At 39.7% G+C, this 24,039-nt stretch overlaps 2 protein-coding genes across 2 annotated transcripts in view; one reads left to right on the top strand and one right to left on the bottom strand.

The window, feature by feature from the left end:
* Positions 1–6,385, top strand: part of npdc1b (neural proliferation, differentiation and control, 1b) — a 30,035-nt gene extending 23,650 nt beyond the window's left edge. The window contains exons 3-9 of the mRNA XM_062417149.1: positions 925–1,014; positions 1,100–1,309; positions 3,688–3,754; positions 4,114–4,195; positions 5,702–5,781; positions 5,927–6,026; positions 6,314–6,385. Of these exons, the coding sequence (XP_062273133.1) occupies positions 925–1,014; positions 1,100–1,309; positions 3,688–3,754; positions 4,114–4,195; positions 5,702–5,781; positions 5,927–6,026; positions 6,314–6,385 (701 nt within the window). The remainder of the gene's footprint in view (positions 1–924; positions 1,015–1,099; positions 1,310–3,687; positions 3,755–4,113; positions 4,196–5,701; positions 5,782–5,926; positions 6,027–6,313) is intronic.
* Positions 6,386–21,028: 14,643 nt separating this feature from the next.
* Positions 21,029–22,379, bottom strand: LOC133978814 (fucosyltransferase 7). The gene has a single exon (XM_062417148.1). The coding sequence runs from the start codon at positions 22,377–22,379 to the stop codon at positions 21,342–21,344; it is 1,038 nt and encodes a 345-aa protein (XP_062273132.1). The 3' UTR covers positions 21,029–21,341.
* Between the last annotated feature and the right edge of the window lie 1,660 nt (positions 22,380–24,039).

Genomic DNA, 24,039 nt, shown 5'->3' with positions numbered 1-24,039 from the left:
TTAAAACTATTAACTATTCACTTCACTAAAACACATGTCAATAGATACGGGTCAAGTTTGTAGCACCTGTACAAATATATATAATTTAATATATTTTCATTTTTGTGCAATTTCGGTCAATTTAGGAAAGTCATCAAATTTCAGTGTCAAATTTGACCCGAACAATATGTAAGGGTTACTTTCATCAGAAAGTGTTAATGTATACATACAATGAGTAGCAGCTCCGAATGTAGCATCTATGTGTACATATCCATGGGTAATGTAGTCTGGAGCTACTAGGTTTATGGGTTACTGAGGTCTTGTAACGTCACTTCTTTCTATCTCCACACCCTCAGATTTTTCAGAACTTGTAGTGTTCAGCCCCATGCGATGGTGACTGAGGGGCACGTGAGGCAGTTTATCAGATTTCACACAGCTCCCTCTGCAGTGGCACTCCCCAACACCTGGAAACACACTCTGTTGTGTAAATCTATGGAGTCGCCCCCAAGACAGCAGTTATTTTTTAAGCCACATGAGGGTGGTGTTATCTTTGTTTCTAACCACTGACTTGACAAGTGGCTCTAACTTCCTGCAGCAGCTGTTAGAGTGCTGACATCTGTTCATCTGAGTCAGTATGTTCACTAGATTTGATGTTGCCGACCCAAGAGCTGTGGAGAATTGGATTATATTAGACCTTCCTGACTTTTATTTGACTTGCAGTACTTTCTTCAGGTCTTGAAAGCTTGTATGAACAATCCTGGAACAATGAAAGATCAATAAGACAGTGTCAGATGGGCCTTGTATAGCCACATTGTATGAATATTTGATTATTAGGCTCTTGAACTGACAGAAATTGATCGGTAGTGGCCCTCGGAAACCTGTTAACCCCTTGTGTCGTTAAAGTGTTAAAAGAAATGACAGACTTGTGGTTTTGTGTTCCTCCAGGCAAGATGAGTACATACCCAGAGCTGGATGAGGAGATTGACTTCCTCTCTGCCGTCATCACTGAACAGAGAACTGAGTCCAGGCTGCCAGGTACAGGACAGACCTCTATACTGTCCAAATTCATATATACCACCCTGTCATTGCTGTCACAATAACTCTTCATTCATTATTTCAGCTCCGCCTTCTCAGGATGTCTCCATACCCAAATCCAAGCAGTTCTTAGAGTCCAGCCCCACCCTCAGAGGGTCCACCACAGAGCAGCCCACCAGCCAGAGCGAGTCCTTTACCAGCACGGCGAAGCCCACCAACACCACAAACCAAACCAACGCTCTGCTCAGAGGTCCCATCATCCTCCCCTACCCCTCCAACGACCATGTTTTCATCAGTAAGTTCTCTCTGTCCTTTAGCCACAAGTATCTATCTATCTATCTATCTATCTATCTATCTATCTATCTATCTATCTATCTATCTATCTATCTATCTATCTATCTATCTATCTATCTATCTATCTTTCTATCTACCTACCTATCTATCTATCTATCTATCTATCTATCTTCCTATCTATCTATCTATCTATCTATCTATCTATCTTTCTATCTACCTACCTATCTATCTATCTATCTATCTATCTATCTATCTATCTATCTATCTATCTAGCTTGTGAACAGGACATTGGGAGGTCATCAGATTCATTTTTGTTTCCATTTGTAGGGAGAACAAAGGGAGGGGTGTTTAGTTCAAATATCAACAAGCTTTCTCTAGAATAACTGACTCTACCTTTTAATAAGAGATTAAGTTTCTCAGGAGTTTGGATGATGGTGTGTTCATTTATTTATCACACTTATTATACTAGGACTAATTAGCCATACACTGTAATACCGTAATACTTTTGGCATATCATCACGTACAACTGTGTCACCATCAAGTGCATATTTAGGTACAAGTACAAGTTATTTAAAACTAACTAAGTCACGGAGTTGTGTTGTGTTTTCAGTTAGCTACAGCTGATCACATCTCATTTCAGTAGACTGAATCCATGGTCAACAACTAGAAATGAGAAGCTGTTTTTTTTCAAACTTCTGTGTAAAGGTGGCGATATCAACTGGGATGGTTAATCTGCCACTGTTATCATTAGCGGTGTTGGGGAATGTTACAGTTAAAAGTAACTAATTACGTTAAAAAGTTAGTGCCATTAAAAAGTAACTCGTTCCATTCCAGCATTAGCTTCCGAGAACAGTAACTGGTTAGAGTACTTTAGTGTTACTTTGTGATTCCTCGTGTAGTTTTAGTCCAGACCTTTAAATATAATGACTGTACCATCATCACACAGCCAAGTCTGGCCCATCATCTGTAAATCTTTACACTAATAGCAGGAATGACAGACACAATGTCCCATTTACAGCTCTTTATTGGACTAAAGTGTACAAGTTGTACAAGTTACTCCATCCAGGCTTTTAAACACATCTACATCACTGCAACAGGCCAACGCACACAACTTACATGTTACTGGAATGTTCTTGCCCTTATTTCCTCCCATAAATGCAAAGTAATGTGAATATTTACACCAAGTGAATGCTGTCCCTTCTGAGCTGCCGTACATGCGTGCAGTGATAACCGTAGCATGTAGTCGTAGTCAGGTGTCTCCCTGCCAAAAAAGTAGTAACGATATGAATTTGTGGTGGATTTTCTTTTCTCGTGGTAAACAGGAAGCTACAGGAATAGGCGGTTAATAAATAATAACAGATAACCGTTTTGAAAACATAACTCGCCAAAAAATCGCCAAATATATGAAATTAGGCTTCAAAGTTGTGTAAAAGTCTGCCTATTTCTCTACTCCCAAACGCTGTGGGAGTGCCCGCCGAGTTTGCTGAAACCCCGCCCCCCTACCAAGTGTCACCTGTCAATCAAAATCACCACCTCTACCAGAAACATGGACGCTAGGTCTGAGAGCTTTCTGCTGCTAACTCAGCTGCTAGCTCGGCGGCTAACTCGGCGGCTAACTCAGTTAACTGGCTACCTGTAGACTGTAGTACATAGTAGTGTGCGCTGAATGTATTTATACCTCTACAGCAGCAGGGGCGGGTTTATGCTCCGGTGTGTAACCGTGCTATTGGTGATTTTCAGACCCGCGCATTAAATCAAGACACAGAAATCTTGAAACACAGTTTGTGTTAGCTACAATTCAAATCTAAATGGTTGAAATGCTTTTTACACCTTTTTTAGAAATACATTTATGACCTATTTAATGTGTTTAGAAGAAAATGTCTGAATTCACTTTACACAGTCTTTAAAACTTCCTGGAAATACGTTGCTCTTTTCCCAGAGAAAGGTTATTTGTAGAACAGGGTGAAGGAATCTACTCATGTTCTCCTTTTTTTCAATCGTGGATCTGTGCTACTTAATAAGCATTTAAAGAACTTTGGAAATGTGATTCAGCTGACTTAAAAGAACTCCTTTGTCTGGTGAAATGTCAGGACTGGGCGCTCAAATCTCAGGACTGACCTCAAATTTACTATGGGTTTGTATAGAACAGAACTTGTATGTTGCTGTCAATTAGCTGTGCCATGCTCCATTACTGTTATCTGGGGTTTTGTTTTGTTTTTTACTGTTGGTATCACACAGCCAAAGATTACTGACGCTCAAAAGCTCCTCGCTTAGCAGAGCATCCTCAGAGCTTTCAGTCAGGGATCATGTCTTCCTCTGACACCTCCAGATATACAAAGCGCTCTCTCCCTCTGACTCTCTGTATGTATTTCTTCTCAGTCATGAGCAGCGTCTTCATCGTGGCGGGCTCGCTGGCTTTCATCGTAGCGGGGGCCTGTTGGGTCAGGTAAGACATATATTCCTTCCGTCCGTCCCATGTCAGGATGGATTTACTCTGTCAGTAATATATGAAAACTCCAATCATTAAAATGATCAAATACAGTACATGTTGAATATTTAATCTAGGACTGCAACTAATAATAATTTGAACTGAAGCTTAAAACTAAAACTCAGCAGTGCTAAAAAAGAGTGACAGTAATGCATGTCATCAAAGGTCAAAAATTCTAATAGGTCACATGACAGAGTGTTCTGCATCTGTTAAAAGCAGGTGAAATGCTGAGAAAAGAAATTGCGACCTTTGCTTTGGGAGGGAAAAGTAAAAAGTTTGATATAACTGGACTTTTAAACGACAGTTTTTTGTTATAGATTGCAGAAAGGAGTGCGTCTAACACAGAAGGTGGAATACCCTGTATATGGGCTGATGAGAGCCCAAACCTTTGACAATATGGTGAGTAAAACAGATCCCAGTAGAAATGTACAGTTATATACAGATCAATGTGAGGGGTGGTGAGATGATTAATGGGAGAGGAAAGAAGAAAAAACAAAGTTCCGATACACAAATGTGTTTTCAGTTTGTGGACTTTTTCTCTAATCTTTGATTTTTGCTGAAATATTGGATCATTTGAACATTTATTGAAATGAAACCATGTGAGAAGTTTAGAGGGAAAAATCACTATTTGGTGGAGCTGTTAACAACTCATAGAGATCTGAAATGTGAGCCGAACACACACTGCTTTTTGTAAAACGTCAAAAGACAAAAAGGTTGGAAAATCTTCATCTGAAAAGTAACTAAAGCTGTTAAATAAATGTAGTGGAGTAGAAAGTACACTAATTCCCTCTGAGATGTAGAAAGTAGCATCACATAGAAATACTATAGTAAAGTGCAAGTACCTCCAAAATGTGACCTAAAAAAGTACAGTAGTTGAGTACATGTACTAAATCACTTTTTACCACAGTAAAAGTCAAATGATATCACTTCTCTCTTTTAGTTATATTTTTGCATCTTTTCGTCCGCTCATCATTTTGCTTTTCTAGCCGTCAGCCTGCTCTCATGAATGTGGTTCCCAGCAGCAGGGAGCTCTGATAAACCCACAGATAAAAACACTACCAGCATGTCAACACAGTCAAGCATTTAGCACCAGAAAATAGACCAAAGCAGAGCTAAAAAGAGATGTAATAATACACTTACATTCATCAGGTGAACACACACATGACTCCAAATGAATGCTACTGTAGGTCTGTGTGTGCTGGCTGTGTAAATAAGCAGTATATTCACCACAGCAGTTGCTTAAGGTGATAATATGTCAGACTCTGAACAACATAAACTGCCCTCAAGTCACCTGAAATACATTAAAATGTACATGAATGCTGTATATTTCTGTATATACTGTATATTTGAGTAATAATGACTGTAGGAATAGATCATATTACATATCAGTAGTCATTTGTACTGAAAGTATACTTTTGTAAACTTAAAATGATCTTATGAAGTATACTTAAAGTATACTTTTATAAACTTAAAAATGTTCCAATTTAGTCCGAAGAGGTATTAAATTAGTATACTTTCTAGTACACTACAAGTACATGGTCCATAGTATACTTGCTATACTTATACTTACACTCAAGCATACTTAATAAAATGAACTTCAAGTATACTACTTTTTGCTAAAGGGTAGTGTGTTTAGCTTTAATGAAAGTGAAATAGTTATTAAATGTGTGTGATACTGGTTCAAACTCACCGGGTCCACATATTATGATATTTGAATGTTATGCTTGCTTGGGTTAATGTTAGGTCAGCCTGAGCATGATCCTCAGAGAGCACACACACCTGTCCTTTAGCAGTGTACACGTGATGTGTCAACACATGCTGCAAAGCGAATGCCAACTGAACTCTGCATGTGGATAAATACCGCTGACATTGTTGTGTTCCCTCTGCCCTTCGGTGTGCCACCAGCCTGGGGACAAGAGGCTGGCCCACAATGCCCAGATGTACCACTACCAGCATCAGAAGCAGCAGATGCTCTCCCTGGAGAAGTGAGTCACCCCTCCGAAGCCCAGACACGCTCATCTTTCCGGGGGCACGTGTGCCTGTCTCCTCCTGCCCTCGCTGCCTTGTTCAATTTGTGTTTTCCTTGTTGAATATTTTATGATTGCGTGTGTGTGTGTGTGACCTCTGCAGACACAGGGACGAGCCAAAAGTTCCTGACTCAGGAGCATCAACCGACGAGGAGAATGAGGACGGAGATTTCACAGTGTATGAGTGTCCTGGTTTGGCACCGGTGAGTAAGGCATTAAGACCTCCACTTTTATTGAAAATTATAGTTTATATCTTTTTGCGTCATCCTGAACACAAATATGATGAGATGCTGAATCAGTGTCAGAAAGAAGCCCATAACACAGATCTATTCTAATGCAGTATTTACACATATCTCCACACAAGTCTCAGTTAATAGAGAATGAAACGTTTTTCCAGCCTGAAATGATCAAAAAACTAGTAACACTGCAGCATTTTTATATTGAACTGCATTACCCAGAATCCTCTCCTCCCCTCTTTGCCCTCCTGCAGACAGGGGAGATGGAGGTGAAGAACCCGCTGTTTGACGACTCCACCCTTTACCTTCAAAGGTTCCACAAGTGAACCTGGTCCTTCAGAGGTTCGACGCGCCGAATGCAGCACCTGTGTGTACGGAGTTGAATTAACACACACACACACACACACACTCCACATACACTGCTGCGCTCAGTCCAACCCTTTTAATGGACAGGATAGAGAGTGTAAGGTACGCGCAGAGGGAAGAGGAGAAGAAGTGAGGCGTTCATTGACGTTCAAAGGATGTCGCAGGCCTGAATCTGGGACCAACGTCTCCTGTTCTTCAGACACATTCTCTTCTTTCTTTTTTTATGTCATCACTCTTTTTTTCTTTTCTTTTTTATTAGCAATGTTACAATCAGCCATTATCTAAAAGAAGGTAGCAGACACACACTTACTGAATATGATATGGAGTTGGATACTTGGGAGACTTTTCTGCCACCACTGAGCTATAAGAAGTATTTCTATCAGTTCATTGATAGACATCCATTGGTATCCATGTTTATTGATCAGTAAATACCACAGTCATTTATGAGTTCTCACTGCAGGCTTTGCTTTTTTTAAAAAGTTTTTATTTTTTTTTAAAGAAACGTGATTTTAATATTTCATGCAGACACCTCCATGCAGCACCGTGATCTGTATCAGTATGCTGTGTAGCCATTGTGTTCTCTATGCATGAATGGATGACGCTGTGTTATGAAACCTGGGAGTCAATATGCATTTACTGGTCTTACAAGTTTCTTGTGCAAACTTGCTAATGATGATTCTATAAATATCTACAACTTGAATGATTTCAAAGGAATTTGAAACTTCTTTTATCTAGAACTCTGAAACAGAGCGAGCCCATCCTGTATATGTGCTATCTGACTGACATGGCTTGTCCATTAAGGTTTTGTGATCTGTATATAGCTGCTAACTTGTACAGGAAAGAGATATTACCTCTCACTCAGTGTGTGCGTACACATGTTCCTCTAAATTCCTGAGTGCTGTGTCAAATATTGAAATGTTGTATGTTTTCCTTTTCATACTTACTATATTTGCAGGGTTCCTAAACACGTGGAGACGGCAGGGAATTTCCTGGAGAAGTGGTGATTTTTCCGGGTTTTGACCTGTTGTCGTGTGACAGATGATATTTGTCATTGTGCATAACAACCTTTAACTAACGTAATATGTTTAGAGATGAAGGAAAAAGTCGAGCATTTACGTGCACTGGATTGTAGCTCCTGAACTTTCAGTGAAATGAACAGGAACAACCTTTTTAACCTGACCAAGTCTTCATCAGACAAATAGTTAACATGAAAAATCGAAAGATCTGTTAACTCTAGTCCCAAATACATTATTTCATGCTGATATCATTTAGTTTAGCATAGCATGAAGACTAGACAAAGGGGGAAAAGTTAGCCTGGTTCTGTCCAAAGAAAACAAAATCAGAATTTGGGTTTGTACACCAAAATTGATGAGATTGCTCCTTTTATTCAGTTGTCAATGTCAAATGTCAATTTAGCAGCAGAGGGAAAATGCACAGATATTTCAACTATGTCTTCTTGAGTGTGCAAAGAAAAAGGCTAAATAAAAAGGAACACTGTTTAGCGAGGGGGGGGGGGGGGGGGGGGGGGGAACAAATAAGAGACATCATGGCACCAAGTCCCACACACTGGAGACAGAACCATAAAGCCAGCGGCAGATTACCATCTTTTTGAAATATGTACATATATATGATGCACAGTTTGTGCCTGGAGGTGTGATTGATTCAAGCGTTCTCTATGGACAGAGCAAGGCTAAGCTAACTGGCTGCTGGTTGCATTTAATATTTAGCGTACAGACAAAAAAGTAAATAAGAATAATTTACAAAATGTTGAACTGTTCCTTTTAATATAACATCATACAACACTAAATAGAACTGGAAAGAACAGGTGAAAAGAAAACCTGCCACATTTCTAATGAAAGCTCAGGAGTTATAAATATATGGAAGTCCACAGCTGCCAAAGTCAAAATGTAAAGCCTCTTTAAAAACAAGCCCAGGTTTGGTGATGTAGGCACACATGAAAACCCCACCCAGCCCCAAACCAGGGGGGTGGAAATCCAGAAAAGGTTGTAATGTGGGAAATGCAGGATTCAGTATTTGTAGGGACGAAAATGATATCTCTGTAACTGCTGCTTCAATTTTAAACACTGCTTTTTCATGTCTCTTACAAGAACCCCCCACAAACTATAAGGAAGTACAATACTAAATCAGTGGAGTATCCCTTTATGTTTTTTAATCTCAAATTGGCTACCAATTTGAAAGTGAAAAGAAAAAAATGAAGAGCCAATTTTGCATTCAATTGCCTAATCATTATGGCAGCATTTAAAATGATTATTATCAGTTAAAAAATGTATTTCCATTTCACTATTTTTCACACACTAATATGAGTCAAATATTTTATTTTTATATTGGCATTTGTGGACTTCCATATACCATATACTGTGTGTGTGTGTGTGTGTGTGTGCATATGTACATATACATACATATATATATAGATATAAGGGATGCACCAATCCAAATCCAACTTTTTCTCTCCTACCAATTCCAATACCAATACCTGCCATGACTGAAAGGATAGAACTGTCAGCTGATGGTAGATAGATGATGGGTGCATCCCCAACGGTTAACACCTCAGCTTTTTCCTTTATTGAAGCTTCTATCCTCACCGGGCCTACATATAGGATTGGATGTACATGTATTTTGTACACAGCGATATGGCTCCCATGGTGTAGGTCATAGATGACATGCTGAGCTGGAGAGCGATGTGTCTGGCAGGGAAGCTGTAGGAACCCTGGACGTAACCGTGGCCTCTCTTGCTGTCGTCTCTCAGGAAAGCCGCTCTCTGTGGCTCCTCTTCAGCCTGCTCCAACTGTTTCAGCCTCTCAGCTCTCCCACAGTGGAGGAGGATGTTTCTCTACTTGACCTGCACACATACACATACACAAGTATCAATATTTAGCTAATATATCTACAGCAGATACCAGGGAGTATTAATACTGGAAATCTTAAACTGTGTTGTAATGACCGTTATTGTTTTTTCAAACCTGTTGAGCTTGAGGAACAAAGTGAAAGACAATTTATTGATTGGAGATGTGGGACAACCAGATATCATCCAATTCTCATGTTGTTTGCCTTTTTTTTGAAATGTTACAAAGCTCTGCTTTCCCTTCACCTGTGCTGAGAGCTAAACAAAAAGCAAAGCTGGGTGTCATGTTTTGATCATTCTCTCTGTCTTGTGAAGGAACTCTAGAAAAAGTAACTACTTAGACTAGCTATCTTTGATACAGACTGTTTTCAGACTACAAACGATGAGTTATATACAGTGAGACAAATGTCTTTACCACCATGTTTAGCATGCATGTGGATATACCAGAGCTGAAATGAAAGAAATAAATATTTATATAATCTGAAGTGAAATGTGGTCTGTTGTGCAGTTTTTTTCTCTGTCAAAATGTGTTCTAATTATGTTTGGGAAATGTCTGTATGTTATGTATCAAAGAGTCAGTTCAGCAGAATAACACAGAACAGAACACACAGTCAACAGTTCTCGTAAGGACCATTTCTTCAGTTCAAAGTGGTTCCATATAAAGCTGTTGACAGTTGATTACATTCAGTGGCAGTTCTAGCTGGTACGGCAATAAAACGGCAATAAAGGGATGACACAGAATGAAAAGATGAGACGCAGCTATAATAGAATGATGTGGAGGGTATTGCTTGTTTTTTCATTTTAGATAAGATCAGATATTCCTTTATTAGTCCCACAATGAGGAAATGTATTACAGCAGCAAGTGGACAGTAAAATAGAATAGAAGAGCAGCAATGAGAAAGAATAAAGAACAATAAATAAGTATGAAAAACAATAAGAATAATAGTAGAAATATAGAATTAATAATAATAATAATTGTGACATTATTTACAGCACAACAGTTATATTGGTATTGAGTGGTAATATACCAGAGATGATATTGTTATTGCACAGATTAAAGTGAAGAAAATATATATATGTATATTATACATATGTTGCACAGTTGAATTTAAATTGGTATTATACATGTTAGAGATTTTAATTATGCAGCCCATACATCAATGGAGAGAGTGTACTTTATTAACCCTTTGTCAGCTTAACATTACTGAACATACACTGACCCCAGAGTCCCGCAGCGCCACTTCCTGGCGTACTCATGCCATTACATCTCCCCCTTTTAGCTAAGGGTTTTCCTCCTCTGATAACTCAAATAGAACATGTTGCACGATTACTTATGACAACTGCATTTTCAGCTAGGAGCATGACTCATTCAGAACATAACAAGAAACACTGTTATTCTTTTTTTTCAAATGTCTAGTCTATTTGGAGGGTTAACTACTCTCCCTGACCTGGTGACCTGTGACGTCGGCACGACCCTCAGATGAGATCGGTTGCGGCGCAATTGTCCCCCAGGTGTGTCCACCACATAAGAGCGTGGTGTGTGTGCGTTGTGAACAACAGTACCTTGCGTCTTTGAAGGCATAATCCAAACCTTCTGCCCAGGAGTCAGAGTGGGCAGAGTCTGTGCACGGTGTCGCCGGTTGAAGTGTTTTCAGGGCTGCATCCTTCTCCATAAATGACTGCAGGTCTGGCCACTGTGGCTGTAGCTGTCCAGATTAGATGGGAACCGGGATCCAGATCCTCATCCCCATCACGAGTTGTGCTGGGGAGCTCCCTTGAGCAAGGGGCATAGCCCTGTACGCCAGCAAAGCCTTGTGAAAGTCCCCTTCCTTGGCGAGAAGTAACTTAGTCTTTACAGCCCTTTCAGCTTCTCCATTGCTGCGTGGATATCTGGGGCTACTTGTCACATGCTTGAAGTCAAAGTCGATTGCAAACTGAGCAAACTCATGGCTGGAGAATTGTGGGCCATTATCTGAGATCAGAACCTCTGGGCACCCGAACCTTGCGAAGACTGTCAATCACTTGTCTGGCTGACGTGCTGCTGGTCAAGTTGCACACCTCTATATATCTGGAGAAATAGTCAACTAAGACCAGATAATCTCCATTTCTCCACTGGAAGAGGTCAGCCCTCACTCTCCGCCATGGTCTACTTGGTAAGTTTGTCGTGATAAGTGGTTGAACTGGTGTTGGGGTTTCCATAGCACAGGTGTCACATCGTTCCACCATCTGCTTTATTTGTGATGTGATACCTGGCCACCAGACCGATTCTCTTGCTCTGGCAAGGCATTTGTTGATTCCTTGATGTCCTTGGTGAAGTTTCTGCAGTACATCCTGTCTCATGTGGTCTGGAATAAGCAGCCTCTCACCTTTCATAATCAGTCCTTCAGCCTCATGCAGATCTGACCGCTCTGGCCAATAGGGAAGTAACAGTTCGTGGACTTGTCTCCTGTGATCCGACCACCCCCTTTTTATGAGGCCACTGAGGCGTCTGCATGTATCATCTCTGTTTTGAGCCTCTTTGATTTGGTCCAGTTTTGTAGTCGTTGCCAGACGCTGTCCTGAAGCGTTCAAACCTTCTGATCCATGTGTGCCACGAGCTGGGTTCAAAATCAAACGCTTCTGGCGGGGAAAAAGTCACTAGTTGCTCCATGGCGGCAGTGCAGAGTTGACGGTGGGTTAGCTTAGCTCGTTGGCTAACACTGTCCAGGCCGTGGATTAGCCTTTTGTTGTTTTTAGCCTTGTCGTGACGCACCTTCATTCACCAAACTTTTGCAAAGTGGTCGAACTAGTCCTCACAGGCATATTAGACTCAATCCGTCATGGGTGTAGCACTTCTGACACCATGTATTGTTGACCTCTATTTCTATAATTCAAGAACAACGTGTGCTGTTATCTCCATAACTTTATTAACACTTTGTCAGCTTAACATTACTGAACATACACTGACCCCATAGTTGCGCAGCGCCACCCCCTGGCGTACTCCTGCCATTACAGAGAGTAGACAGGAGTCCTGGATGTCTTGCGTTGAAAAGGTTTATTTACTTGATCAAGGAGAAATGAATGAATGATCAGTACATGTTATGTTCTGATGCTCCCTTCAATTCTGAAGTTTCTGTCCTCTGGGGATAGACTTTAAACCACACAGATAATACCACAGGTTGAGCCATGCCCAAATATGGGCAGATCCAATACATCTACAATATACAGAATTTAGTCTACTGGTCTATAGACAAAACATTGCTTAGACCTTTGTCCTAGATTCAACATTATATCAAACCTCTGACTCGTTACCTTTACCCCGTTCAGGGAAAACAGTCAAACTTTTTACTGGTTTACTGGGAGCAGTGCTGGTTGTACCGTCTGACACTTTGGATGAAGGAGTCTGTCACTGAAGGAGCTCTGCAGTGCAGTCAGGGTGTCTTTCGGTTCTTTTAGAACCAACTTACTTTACTAATGAATGGATTAGCAGTCATAATATTATGGTTTAAATACTGAAATTATTCATACAGGGAACTAAAAAGCACCATTCTTATGTCCAGTGTTATGGAAGTACAATACTAAATCATTGGGATACATGTTTAAAGGTTAACCAAAGATGCAATTGTTCAGTTTCACATTTTTGACTTTTTTTTTAGAAAAAGACAGAAATATAGTTTTATGCATTATTATTTGAGTTTGAATGATTTATTCACATTCGTTGAACTCATTGTGTTCTGGTTTAAATGTGTCTTTAATATGAATTGATGTGATTTGATACCAGTTAATGATCATGATTTATTCACTTGACTGAAAGTTTAATTATAGTCAGAGAGGATTGAAGTTCAGTGAGTTGTTTATTGTCACCATTTCTACCACAATGATCCAATCACCAACTTATAATCATTTCTCTGCATTCATTCACCTTCAACTAAACTACACATATTCTTACTGCACCTAATGATAAAGTATACAATGATCCTGTAGTTCAAGTAAAAGGTTCATATGTATAAGATATTCATTTTTAAGCTCACTGATGTTGAAAATGTTAACAGTTTGATTAGTGTGAAACTGGACTTGCTTAACAGCCTCCAAATCAACATGGCCTTGAAAGCAGATGGGGTGGCTGTAATTCAGGAGGAAGAGCGTGTCATCCACTGACTGGAAGATGCTGGATCAATTCCTGGCTCCTCCAGTCCAGTATTGATGGGGTCAAAGTGTCCTTGGGCAAAATACTGAACCCGAAATTGCTCCCGATCACTGTGCTAGAACCCTGCATAGTAGCTTGCTGCCATCAGCATATGATTGTGTGTGTGAAAGAGGGACTAGACAGGTGCCATAAAAGTACAGTCCATTTATCATTTACCAAAACCAGGTTCAATAGTTGTATTAGACGAGAACTGCAGTTAACTAGAGTTAATTCAAATCCTCTTGAATAGTTTAATCTATAACACTGTGTTGTTTTTAAGCTTGTTATACTGTAAATATATATATATGCAAAGTATACAGTAGCTGTCTGATGAATGCAGTAGAGTGAAGAGTATAATTTTTCCTTTAATGTCTGAAATAAGGTTTAAAGTTAAATGGAAATAAACATGTGGAAGTAACACATTACATATTTTCTTGTTACTGTAACAAAGACCTTTTTTGACTTATACTGTATTGAGGATTTTTTTTTTAATCAGTTATGTCATTTTTTACAGAGTAAGAACAAAAGTCTCATACAAGGTGATGAACTGTGTGAGAATGAAAAAAACAAGACAGGAGTTAGATCAGAAGCTGCTGGTGCATCTGCAGCCACCGGAGGGCAGAGCTGCACGTCACAGCAGCAGCCACTCAACTCAGCTGACTCTGAAGGGCCAGTTGATGTGAGGGTCAGGCCTAACAGTCTGTTAACAGCACGAAAAATGACATAATAAATATATAATAATAATAAATATAATTAGAATAATATATAATAAAAAATTAAGGCTGGGTTAAAGGTAGGGTATGTTATGTTGTTCAGAAGCACTTTTTGTTATACTGGGTGAAATGGTCCTTCTATTATCATAGGTATCAATACATTATGACTTTAAAAAAAAGGAACCGAAAAAATCAGACATCTGTGACAGCCACAGGACTGATAAAACTCCGACCAATCCATGCTCTTCGCACCGAAAAGCAAAAACCAATCAGGTGCCTTCATGTCTAGTCTGCATCTGCGTGGCTTGGACGGACTCACTGACAGGAGGGGGAGCAGCGGGGTGGAACTTAGAGGAGGCAGGAGGAGGTGATATTTTCAAATCTTGCTAGCTCTCTTGCTAGCTTTACAACACTATATACCCTAGCTTTAACCCTTACATACTGTTCATATTCTACACCTCCTCATAAAAAGTATCAATAAATGTGTGCCCGTATGCCAGTTAACTATCTATGAGACACTATATTACAGTTACTAACACAGCTTATCACAAACACTAACCGAAATCGCTCCGTATCGTCCACGTTAAAAGCACCGGATCACAAGCTACCAACACGAAATTGCTTCTATATCATCTGCGTCATAAGCACCCCCTGCTGTTTTCCTGCTTCAACCACAACACTTCGCTTGGACAGGGACATCAGACACTGTGATACCAGCAACTCATGCCGTTTCCTCACTACAACCGCAGCGCTTCGCTTAGACAGGGACATCGGGCACCAGGATGCCTGCGACCCATTCGGTTTCCTTACTCCAGCTGCAGCATTTCGCTTAGTCATAGACATTGGGTTCAGGATGCCAGCGACCCATGCCGTTTCCTCACTCTGACCGCAGTGTTTCGCTTAGACAGGGACAGCGGGCACCACGATGCCAGCGACCCCTGCGTCTCCTCACTCCGACCGCAGCGTTTCGCTTAGCAAAGGACATTGGGTTCAGGATGCCAGCGACTCATGCTGTTTCCTCACTGAGAACGCAGCATTTTGCTTAGACAGAGACATCGGGCACCACAATGCCAGCGACCCCTCACTCCAACCGCAGCGCAACGCCTTGCTTAGACAGGGACATTAGGCACCGGGATGCCTGCGACCCATGCTGTTTATCTTTCCAGTTTATCTACAGCATTTCACTTAGACCAGAACATCGGCACCAAGATGCCAACAGCCCCTGCCGTTTCTTCACTCCTTCCGCACCACTTAAAAATTGGGCCAGGATGTTTGATGTCAGCGACCCCGCCGTTTACTCAATCCAACTTTGGCTCCTCGCCTAGTTCGACAGCAGGCAGCTTTTATCGGGATGGTGATTAATGAAACCATATAATATATTAAATCATCTCTTTTTTTCAGGCTAAGCAGCAACTAAGGCTAGGCCTGACAATTAGCCTGGTCCGAACCAGGTTAGTTTGCCAGCATAAGTTGGCGTGGTAGCTGAGCTTGAAATCCGCTGGAAAATGAGACTAACGAAATAAGCCTGGCTTATTTAGTAATCCTGCTTTATGGAACAGGGTCCTGTTTCTGATTAACCCCTTGAACTTTTTCTTGCCTGACGTCTGCTTTGTGGGGTCCTTCATTAGTTTGTGCCTGATAAAAGATGTTTCCAATAGTCTGTTCTCCCTCATGTGTGGCTGTGATGGGTGTGTGTTTCTTATCTGTTGTCGATCAAATAAATATGCACTCAAACACTTCTTTCTTCTTTTCTTTCAGTTTCTGTCATGGTTCATTTACAAAAATCACACCACGGTTTGATCAAAGAGGATTGAGTACATTTACTTCAGTATTTCCATTTTATACTACATCATACTTCTTCTCCATACCATTTCAGAGAGGTACAGTATATGGTATAGCTAAAAGGAGGTGTGTACTGGGTGTGTCCACCACTCATGGGATTATTGATATTTAAGGTGGTCTCTATGTGTGTCATGAGTCTTAAATCAAAGTTATGACCTCTTTCCCATCATAGTATACTATATTAAGATGTCATCAGTCAGTGTGTAGGAGTGCAGTCGCTGTGGGACCAAACCACAGACTAATATAACATCATGTATCACATGCTTTTTTTTTGTTTTTCCTACAGCTGCATTTCCATTTCCCACCCTCAGCTGCCTGTTAGCTGCCTGTGCTGATGACAGCGTCATATATATAAAGTGTATAAAAACATTGTGGCTGAAATGTTCCTCTCTGTTGCTTTTGTCACCACACCCCACGTCACAAAGGTGTTCACTGAAATGAAACATGTGACCCTCAGAGGACAGATGCTGCACCAACAACAGGGCTGTAGCCAGGATTTTATAAACACTAAGGTCAAAAGTGCAAGACCCCCCCCCCCAACATGCTTGTGTATATTGGCTGTGAGCAAGTCCATACAAATAGTCATATTTTCCAGCTTTGGGTGTAAAAAGAAGCAATTGCAGGTATCATTTGATGGGAGACATTTCCATGCTACTTGGTATCAATTTATTTTTGTCACTACCTTGAATGTATTGAGTACTGATACCGAGCCCTAGTCCCTGCTATACATTATAAAATCAAATTTAAAAATAATAAAAAGAATTCAAACAATATATTTTCAAGTTGCTCAGCTTCATTAGGCCAAATTCAGATCCCAAAATTTGAGTTAAAACAATTCAGATCAAAAATCCGCAACTCTGAGGATATTCAACCTGTTTCATTGGAGAATGAAAAGTACTTTTATATTAGTTACAAGATGTTTATATCTTTCAGTAGATCGGCCCTAGTTCAGGTCTGTGACGTCTCTACCACACCTGCCTCACACAGTATAAACTCTAAGTACGGTCTTGGCTACCTGACTTTAGACAGCTGATATTACATTGTCTCTATTTTAAAACTCTCATCTATATTTTGAGCTGTTGCACTCTTGCTCCATTCTATCCTACAGATGTGACACAATAGTACTGTAAAATTGAGCCACCCTTTATAATTAACTTTGTACTTTTCATTACCTGAAGCATCTATTACATTCATTTATTATGGATCACTGGTGACAGCTATATCCGGTGTGGTGCCCAGAGAGCTGCAGAGACTATGGGGAGCAACTTCAGTATGCTGAATGTCTCTCACATTACACATGAGCATCTTGGGCTAATTTTGAAAGATATTTCACAACTAGAGAAAATGATATGATTTTAACTGCTGCTGTTACTGACATATGCTGCTGTATTAAGTTATTAAGTTATTTTAGATAGTCAATCTTAGATACTAGGATTTTTATTTTGTATTTTTAAGATGATTATCTAAGCTTTCATTTATTTGATCACTGTCACTTTATTACACTGCTGGGAGGGATTTTTATTTAAAAATGTATTTGAGAGTTAATCTATGATAACCTGTAGTTCACATTTCAATACATTCAGTTTATATTTGCACTTCTTTTGTCTTTAGTACTAACTGAAAATGTTAAGAGTTCACATTCAAAACGATAAATTGAGAGGACAAGCAAATCAGACAATGCAGACAAAACATTAAGCATTAATGCTCAACTCTTTTGCAGAGAGATAGAAGTCAGGTTTGGGTAGAATGTGAAAATATACGTTTCAGACTTCTGACCTCTCTCAAGACAGTCTTGAAATGTCTTGAGGCTCACACCCAGCAGCAGAGCAGTGTGTGTGGGATCACAATACCTACACAATACCCACAAGACCTTCCCAGATGTTGCAACGTCACAAAGAAACACATCATCCTTAAAACTCTTCTCTTTGTTTTGCACAACAGAAGTAAAGTTTCTGAATGTTCACACAAAACCAGCACATAGCATCAACTTTTCATTTAGTAGTTTTTACTGAGTTTGATCAACGTTAACATATAAATACTATTTTTATACTGTCATGAATATATTAACCATTACATTTCGTTTAAAGTTTAGCTCAACGCTTTATTTCCAATTAAAACAAGAGACTGATGAATGACAGCTTTTCAAAATGTACTTTTCAGAGTATATTTATTTACATATATAACCACCACACAAGTTTACACAATTTAACAAATTAAAGTATTGGATTCAAGGTTTGTATGACTAAACACTTACATAGTGTTCAGGGTCAAAAATTCATCCTTACAGCAGCTCAAAAAATAGGGATATGACAAAAAACTATTAAAATAACATATTTATACAACAATAATACAATTAAAATCATAATTAAAAACTAAAAAAGGACCTTAAAGTGCAAATTATAGTGCAGCATTGTACAGTCTGACTGCAGTGTGAATGAAGGACCTGCAGAAGCGCTCCTTCATACACTTTGGGTGTTACCACGCATGCCACATAACCACAGGTTAACTCCGGCAAGGGACTTTTGCTGCAAGTCATTCCTCTCTCTTTCTCCCTGCTTCCTGTCAGCCTCTATGCCATCTGCTACCCACCCATTTTTTACATTTCAAAGCTTTAAAACACTATACACATTTTTATTTTTTTTTGTCGGACTAATGTGACCCCGAATATACAAAAATTGAAATAAAATGCATCCGTTTATTTTTGTGTTGCTGATACACATTTTTGTTGAGGCAAATTTGACCTGCGTTTATTAAAACAATTCTAAATCACCATTCAAACATGATGTATTCTTCATAATCTAAAAAATGTTCTCCTGAACCATAATATAATGATTGCGAGTGTCTTTTTTTTCTCCACAAATGAATAGAATACACTCTTCATTAAGGATTAATCAAACATTTATTAATGGATCATTTCTGAATGTGAATTGGTGTAGAGACTAATTATGAGCAGTATGTGAAGGTTAAGTAAACTTGAAATAAATAAAGAGATGTGTAACAGTATTTATAATGATTGAACCTATGGTTAAGAACCAAGTCTTCTTAACTGATGTTGTTCTTCGGCCTTGGAGAAGGAGAAAATTGTCTACTTTTTCATCATTTTTCCCAAAACGGAATTGGTCATTCTGTCTCTATAATTGAGGGTCTTGGCATTAAATGCACTGAAATGTGAAAGTTGGTAATAAAGTGTTGTCATGTTGCTCGATTGGTAAAATCTTCATTTGGCCCTTTGCATCAGGGGAACACTGCACTACACTGGTGTTACACACTCCCCCTCCTTTTTCTCTTCACCTCACCTCTGCACCTGCACCCACTACTGCACTCTCTCTTCCTCCTGGCATGCAGCCATAACCATCTGATACTTCTTTTGTGTTTTCCTTTTGGGTGTTTTTAGGACGGGGGCCTGTTAGTCCAGTTTTGATGGTTTTGTTTCTTTAGTTTAGGTTATGCATTTTCTTATAGTTTTCACTTTTGTTCTTTTTTTCCTAGCCTCCTGACTCTCATAGTTTTGGTTAATTTTGGTATAATTTGGGAATAAAAACTCAGTTTGGCAAACTTGAATTTGGGTATTTTTATATGTTGTTGTTGGTCATATGAGCCATCAGTATTTAGCTATGTGTATTAATGTAGCCTACTATGGTCAATACCTAAATTTAAACCAATAAGTTGCTTGATTCTTTGTTTTCTACTGTATGAAAAATGGTGTCTGTACCCTGGAGTCAGCGCTGAAGTGATGACTTAGTGTCCAGTTCTGTCCTCATGTTGAGCATCCACTGGTCCAGCCTGTCTGGATCATGTAAAGCAAAACTTTACAAACAAATACATATGTAAACTGATAATATGTGTCAGGTTACCTCCTTCACATACTTCTTTACATGCAAACATTACAGCTTGAATGACTTCAATGTTCATAACGACACTTTTTATATACTTTTTAATATAGTCTGTCTTAGTAAATGTTAGGATAATTTGTACAGTTCATCCTGAAATGCAGGCATGTGTTTTATGTTAATGTATCAGCCCACACCTGATAACAATCAGTTGTTTTTCTGGAGTACAATAACCTAGCCTCAATAACAAACTCCACCTTAACAGATAACACATTGTAATGCTGCATTTTGACATTAATATTTTTTTTAAGTCACACACCCTGTAATGAAATCAGTCACGGCTGTGGTTCAGGAGGTCCACCTATTGAAATATTGGCAGTTTGATTCCCGGCTCCGCCAGTCCACATGTTGATGTGTCCTTGGGCAAGATACTTAACCCCAAATTGCTCCCGTTGCTGTGCCAACGGTGTGTGAATGTGTTAGTTTCCTGATGAGCAGGTTGGCACCCTGTGTGGTAGCTCGGGCATTCAGAGTATGAATGTGTGTGAATGTTACATGTAGTGTAAAAGTGCTTTGAGTAGTCATAACGACTAGAAAAGTGCTATATAAGTACAGTCTATTTACCATTTACAGTTACACTGAAAAATAAAAATGAGCAAGGTTATGCAGTGGTTAGCACTGTCGCCTCACAGCAAGAGGGGTCTGGGTTCGAACCTGCCGGCTGCTACCCTTCTGTGTGGAATTTGCATGTTCTCCCTGTGCCTGCGTGGGTTCTCTCCAGGTGCTCCGGCTTCCTCCCACAGACCAAAAACATGCAGGTCAGGTTAATTGGTGACTCGGAATTGGAATTACCCGTAGGTGTGAATGTGAGCGTGAATGGTTGCTTGTTTCTATATGTCAGCCCTGTGATAGACTGGCGTCCTGTCCATGGTTTACCCTGCCTCTCGTCCAATGACAGCTGGGATTGGCTCCAGCCCAGCCTAAGTAGGATAAGGGGTTTGGAAAATGGATGGAATTTCAATGCCAACCCCCGACCCCCCCGCCCACCCCCGCCAAAAACAAAACAGTGCTATTCATTTAATGGCTTTTAATTTCAGAACCTGGTAAGACAGATTTTCTTCTACAGGGGACAAATAAAGAGAAATAAATCTCTCTTTTGTTGGTTTTTAATGAGCATGACATTTCTGGAGTATAAAGAAATACATTTAATAAAAATATAATTTCAGTAATATAACTTCCATTGCCTTGTAAAAAGAAAGTTTTGTCTCTGGTGAGAACTAGGAGGCATGCTTATTTATAGTTACACAAGTACCCACTTCCGCTTTTTGGTACATTGCACAGCGAAGTCAACCAACCACTAGAGATTTGTTTCTGTGGTGTGCAGTTCTTCAGTTTACTGAAACTGCATGAGATCTGTACAATACATCATCAAATTGCTACATTTGCATGTGGTATCTAAGTTATAACAGCAGATCCATCAAAACACCTCAATGACAGAAAATCTTAACTGTAAACCCAGCTCTCCAGGTCCTGATAGACTTTGTTGGCAGGTAAATGGGGGTATCTGACACAGATTTGGCACAGCCTTTCTCTCCAATCCGTGTAGGTTTTGATCCTGTGAGTGCGATGCCACTGGAAGTATGCTTCATAGGCCTGCTTGTCTGCAGCCAGATGCTTCAGATAGGCAGACAGATCAGCTGTGGTGTCAAAATCAGTCACATGGATAAAGGAACGAGGAGGAGCGAGGGTCTCATAGGTAGCCTTGCTGGGACCAAGAACCACAGGTACAACTCCTGCTTGGAAGGCATTCCTCCACAGCTTCTCGCTGATATAGTCCGTCACCTCAGAGTTCTCAAATGCCAGATAAAAAAAACATTTTGCAATGGTGGGCAACAGCTTTTTCCTAGACAGGGGCCTCTTATTCCACATACCATACACCTCTATGGGGATGTGATTATTTAGCCTTTGGTAAACACTAGACCGTGACTGTTGAGGTTGGTATTTGCTGACCACCCAGCTGACCAGGCAGGAACGATTTGGAGCAGACGGGTAACTGAGATCATCACCTCCCTGCATTGTCCTTCCATAAGGGATGTGTATGTCTGCATCTCGTCTGTAGGTCATAGTCCAGTTGAAGAGGCCATTGAAATGTTTGAGTCTTTCGTTGTTGACAGGAGGCTCCAAGGACAGCCACACCCAATGCTGAGAGGCTGGGCGATCCAGGTCAAAAGGCAGTGAGGACCGACCTTTGCTCAGCTCTTGATGGTGGAAGACCACCACATCAGCTGTGGGGAAGGCAGAAGTATTGTCAGTGAGGAAACAGTGGCTGATGTTGTACATCTTATGGCATATATCTCCATCAAGTCTGTAGGGGCGTCCAAACGGCCAGTGCCAAAGCAAGATGCTGATGTTCCTCTGAGGAACATCTGGATTAAATTCATGCAGAAAGAGCTTCTTGGCCAGGAGGTTGAAATAAAGGGATGAGAAGGAGCTGAGGAATAGGAGGACCAGGATGAAGGCTCTGGATCTACATATTGCCATGGCCGTCAAGTGTATTCAACAGGGCACAGATCACTGGAATGGAACAAGAGAGGAAGTAAGGGTTGATCAGAAGTGTTATTACACCTTCACATGTCCTCAGCAGTGCAGGAACTACAGAGAACAAGGTGTTAACTGCACAAATATCTACTGCAGATGAAAGTTTTAAACTCTTAATGTTACTTTTTCTTCAGACAAAAGTTAGATGATACTGGTCAGCTGGGTGATTTTATTACAAGTGAACAGATATTACATATATATATATATATATAAAAGGTTCAGTAGTTTTTTTAATATATAAATATCTTGCAACATTTTTAAGAAAATACTATCGATTATGACAGATTTTTCTCCACAAAAAGACTGAAACCTTTGATGAAATCTACTCTGCTGTCTCTGTCTTCCTCTCAGTGTTCAGCTCAGTCTAAGATCTGCTTCTGCTAGATGTCTGTTCTTCGTAGGATTTAATCATTGGTATTGATCACTGCTAACTGCTAACACAATGAATATTCAAATTTTTAAATTGAATAAAACGGCTGCACTCTAAGTCCCTCTATTCAACATTTGTAATTAGTGTATAAACATTTAATAAATAGTTTATAATCCATTGTAATGTAGCCATTAGCAGATATAAGTGTTAATTCATGTTTTAGTCGACAATTAAACTCCTAAAATAATATAAAATGTTTTCATAGGAAAATGTATAATTGTTAACAAGTTGTGTACATTAATAAAAACGTATCTTGCATTTATATAATCTTATAACTATCATCTGTTTAAACCACTGAAGTAAAACTATAAAGTGTACATATAACTAATCAGCAAAATTACAAGAAGACATCTGATCAAAATGATAAATTACTGTAGAAAATAGATACACTTTTTTTTAGGTTTACAGTGAATTTTATGGGTAAAGCATTTTGTGAAGTAAGGCTGACAGAAGATTTCTAAAGATGGCACACCCTGATAACTGGTTGAACGACACACTCAACTTCATTTTAAAGACATAAAATTGTGACTACTTTATTGTATGTGCTCGCAGGTTATTATATGAGGAAAGCAGGAGAGTCTGAATAAAACAAAAGATAATTTAGCAGTGGGATGTTGGTACTTACCTGAGGTAAATGGCATCAGGCTGTCTGTTGCCCATAAAGTTTGTCCAGCTATACGCATCCTATATAGGAAACCCTGCCCCCCTTGAAGCTCTTGCTTAACACACAACACACACACACATAGCTTTTTCTGTGACAGGGTGTGACAGTGACTGACTAGCATTTGTTGGTATTTTTAAATTAAATTAATTATTACCTTACATGTATGCAAATAATATGTTTGATAGGTTTTTAATGCTGAAAAAACAGAAATATGAATGAACATCATTTAGGTTTATTCACTCCATCCTCTGATGATGGTTAGGGTGTGTTTACTGACACGTTGCGGTGTTGGCCATCACCACACCCTTCACCACAGCCACTGTGCCACCCTATTTTACACTCATTTAGTTACCTATGTAATGCCTTTGCTTTTGCAGGGTTAGCACAGCCAGTAGCAAGTGACACTCAAAAACACAAGTCAGTTTTACGTTTGTAAACCACAAGCTGGTCTTCCTCTTCCTGTTCTTGCAGCTCTGCAGAGGAAAGGGGCACAGGATTACACACAGCTC

The sequence above is a fragment of the Scomber scombrus genome, chromosome 4, assembly GCF_963691925.1.
Source record: "Scomber scombrus chromosome 4, fScoSco1.1, whole genome shotgun sequence".
Classification (NCBI taxonomy): Eukaryota; Metazoa; Chordata; class Actinopteri; order Scombriformes; family Scombridae; genus Scomber; species Scomber scombrus.
Note: the sequence above shows the minus strand (reverse complement) of the source record. Positions and strands in the feature narration are given on the sequence as shown.